Raw genomic sequence first — 2,324 nt, forward strand, 5'->3', positions numbered from 1 at the left:
TTAAGACATTCATAACTATATACGACTATATGTGTATTTATACATCTATATTCGATAATCGTCGAAAATTGAGAAGGCGGTTACATGAAAGCTACATTTGTGGTGCTGTGACTATCTCTCATACCTCACCTATTCCAAGCGCGATTAAGACGTTGTGAGCTTCTTTAGTCCGGGCATTCCAGGTATTTAGAATCCCAACTCTATGACTTTATTAGTGTCAAAATTTGGGCCAATGGTATTTTGTATCGCCATCTGGAAGCATATAGATAAAGGTGGCCTAAAGGAAGTGGAATTCCTAGTTGTCAGTTTCGGTTGCAGAGGAGAATAAATGACCACTCAGACTCTCAACAAGCTTTCAGTATCAAGCTCGAAAACACCTTGCTTGGTGAGCTGAGTACTTAACGAAAACGACAAATACCACACGGTCGCGGGCAACTTATTAAAAAGGATTGAGGGACGATACTTCTCGATACATTGAACAAAACAGCATAACAAGGATCGCCTACGAGTAATCTATTATTTGCTTTTAGAAGTATTTGGCGTGTATGTGAAAGCTGATTCGTATACATATTTGTGTGAATACATTCGACAAGTCCCATTTGAGTTTCTAAGACTTGTGATTTTTAACGTGGTTCGTCATACAATCCTTCAAAATGGGATGTACTAAATCCCTTTGATAAAACCGTATTGTTATTGGACATCAACAAATGTACACTCAGTATCTTCGGGATAGACAAGCGCTTCACACTTTTTTTTTTGACGATTTCGTACCATGGAGAAGCCAGCACACACTGGCATGTGTTATTGTTTTCGTGGTTTAATTTAAGCTTGTCAAGTATGCTCAAAAAATTCCTTCTATAGATTATGATTTTTTCCATATTGCGGGTATTTAGTAGCTTGACATCTCAAATGTCCAAGCCATCGCATACGCCTCAATAGCTGTTCGAGGCGTTCATGGTCTCAACAGCCTAACTTTCTAGTTTTGAAAGTACAGGTTTTGATTTGCATATCTATTAACGTTGAAACTTTACATACCATCTGTTTCCAGTCTGAAAAGTTATATTATGGCAGCGCAAATATATATTCCGCTAAGTGTGATTGGCAGCTTCATCCCTGATCTCATTGTCGTCCGAGCTTTTCAGCAATGATTTCTTTTTGAACTCACGCATTCCCTTGACTGGCTCGAGAACAGCGGGGGGTATGTACATAGGCTCTGCATCTTGTTTTTCCTGGCTCCCAGTTTCTGCTTCAGTTTCATCACTATTTGATTTCTCTTCTGGCTGTTCGGTGACTGCCGGCTTATCGACTCGCAATCTTGTCTGATCGGTTTCGACCTGAATGTTAGCGTCTAGGTCTGTGTTTGAGTTGATATTCGCATCATTTGCATGTACGTATGTATCAGTTCTCATACCGAAACCATCCCATAGGTTTCCAGGTGCGGTAGCTACGGTGCTTATTTTGAACACCAAGGCAAGGATAATAATAGCTAGTATTGCCGGATGACAGAGCTTATTCGAACCCTTCATGATTTAATTGATAAATATATATTCGGTTTGATGTATAACGCGAATGTCACTGACCAAGTGTGCTGTAGCTATATATATATATATATAATATTGAGCAAAAGCTTTTGTTATGGTGAGGAGTCTGAGGACCAGTATGTTAGATTTTTCTTCTTCTTTTTCTTGGCGACCAGTTGCAGAGCGCCCCGCCATGGCAACTCGAATTGTTAAACTCCCCCCCGCCCCCTTTTTTTTAATATATAGAAAATGAAATAATTCCAAACAACGAAAACAGTAGTAATTATTTATGCATACGTGAATACTATAGTATTTCAAGACCAGTCTTAAAAATATTTAAAAATATTTTACAGTCGGTCTTTTTGTTCATCCTTGGACCATATACCGTTACAGGAGAGGCCGAGTGGGGTCCCGGATAGAGCACACAGGTATATGGTACAAGGCATTATGCCACACAGCATGCAGCGACTGACAGTATCACGCCGGGTGGGTTCAATTCCTTGGTTAAAAAAAGGGAAATTTTACGACAAAGTTGTGAGAGGCATGGCTGTGGGTAGGTATGCTACCTGTTACAGAACAGGCCGAGTGGGTTCCCGGATAGGGCACGAAGGTATATGGTTCAAGGAATTATACCGCACAGCATGCAGCGTATGACAATATCACGCCGATGCCTAGTAGAGGGGAATGAGACCCAATGGGTCAAGTTTTGTGATATCTACAGTTAGGCAAGTTCGTAGATCAATTTGCCTTACTGTAGATATCACAATATATATATATATATATATATATATGTTTTAGGGTTTA

General features: G+C 39.9%; 1 protein-coding gene across 1 annotated transcript; it reads right to left on the minus strand.

Annotated features, from left to right (window-relative positions):
* Positions 1-797: 797 nt before the first annotated feature.
* On the minus strand, positions 798-1,563 carry SARC_02143 (hypothetical protein). Its single transcript, XM_014304121.1, has one exon. It carries the CDS (start codon positions 1,524-1,526, stop codon positions 1,089-1,091), a length of 438 nt encoding a protein of 145 aa, XP_014159596.1. The 5' UTR covers positions 1,527-1,563; the 3' UTR covers positions 798-1,088.
* Between the last annotated feature and the right edge of the window lie 761 nt (positions 1,564-2,324).

Source organism: Sphaeroforma arctica, assembly GCF_001186125.1.
Source record: "Sphaeroforma arctica JP610 unplaced genomic scaffold supercont1.93, whole genome shotgun sequence".
NCBI lineage: Eukaryota > Ichthyosporea > Ichthyophonida > Sphaeroforma > Sphaeroforma arctica.

What these genes read in the sequence shown, in the direction of transcription:
- SARC_02143 (XM_014304121.1), bottom strand. Translation starts at nt 1,526, where the DNA reads ATGAAGGGTTCGAATAAGCTCTGTCATCCGGCAATACTAGCTATTATT.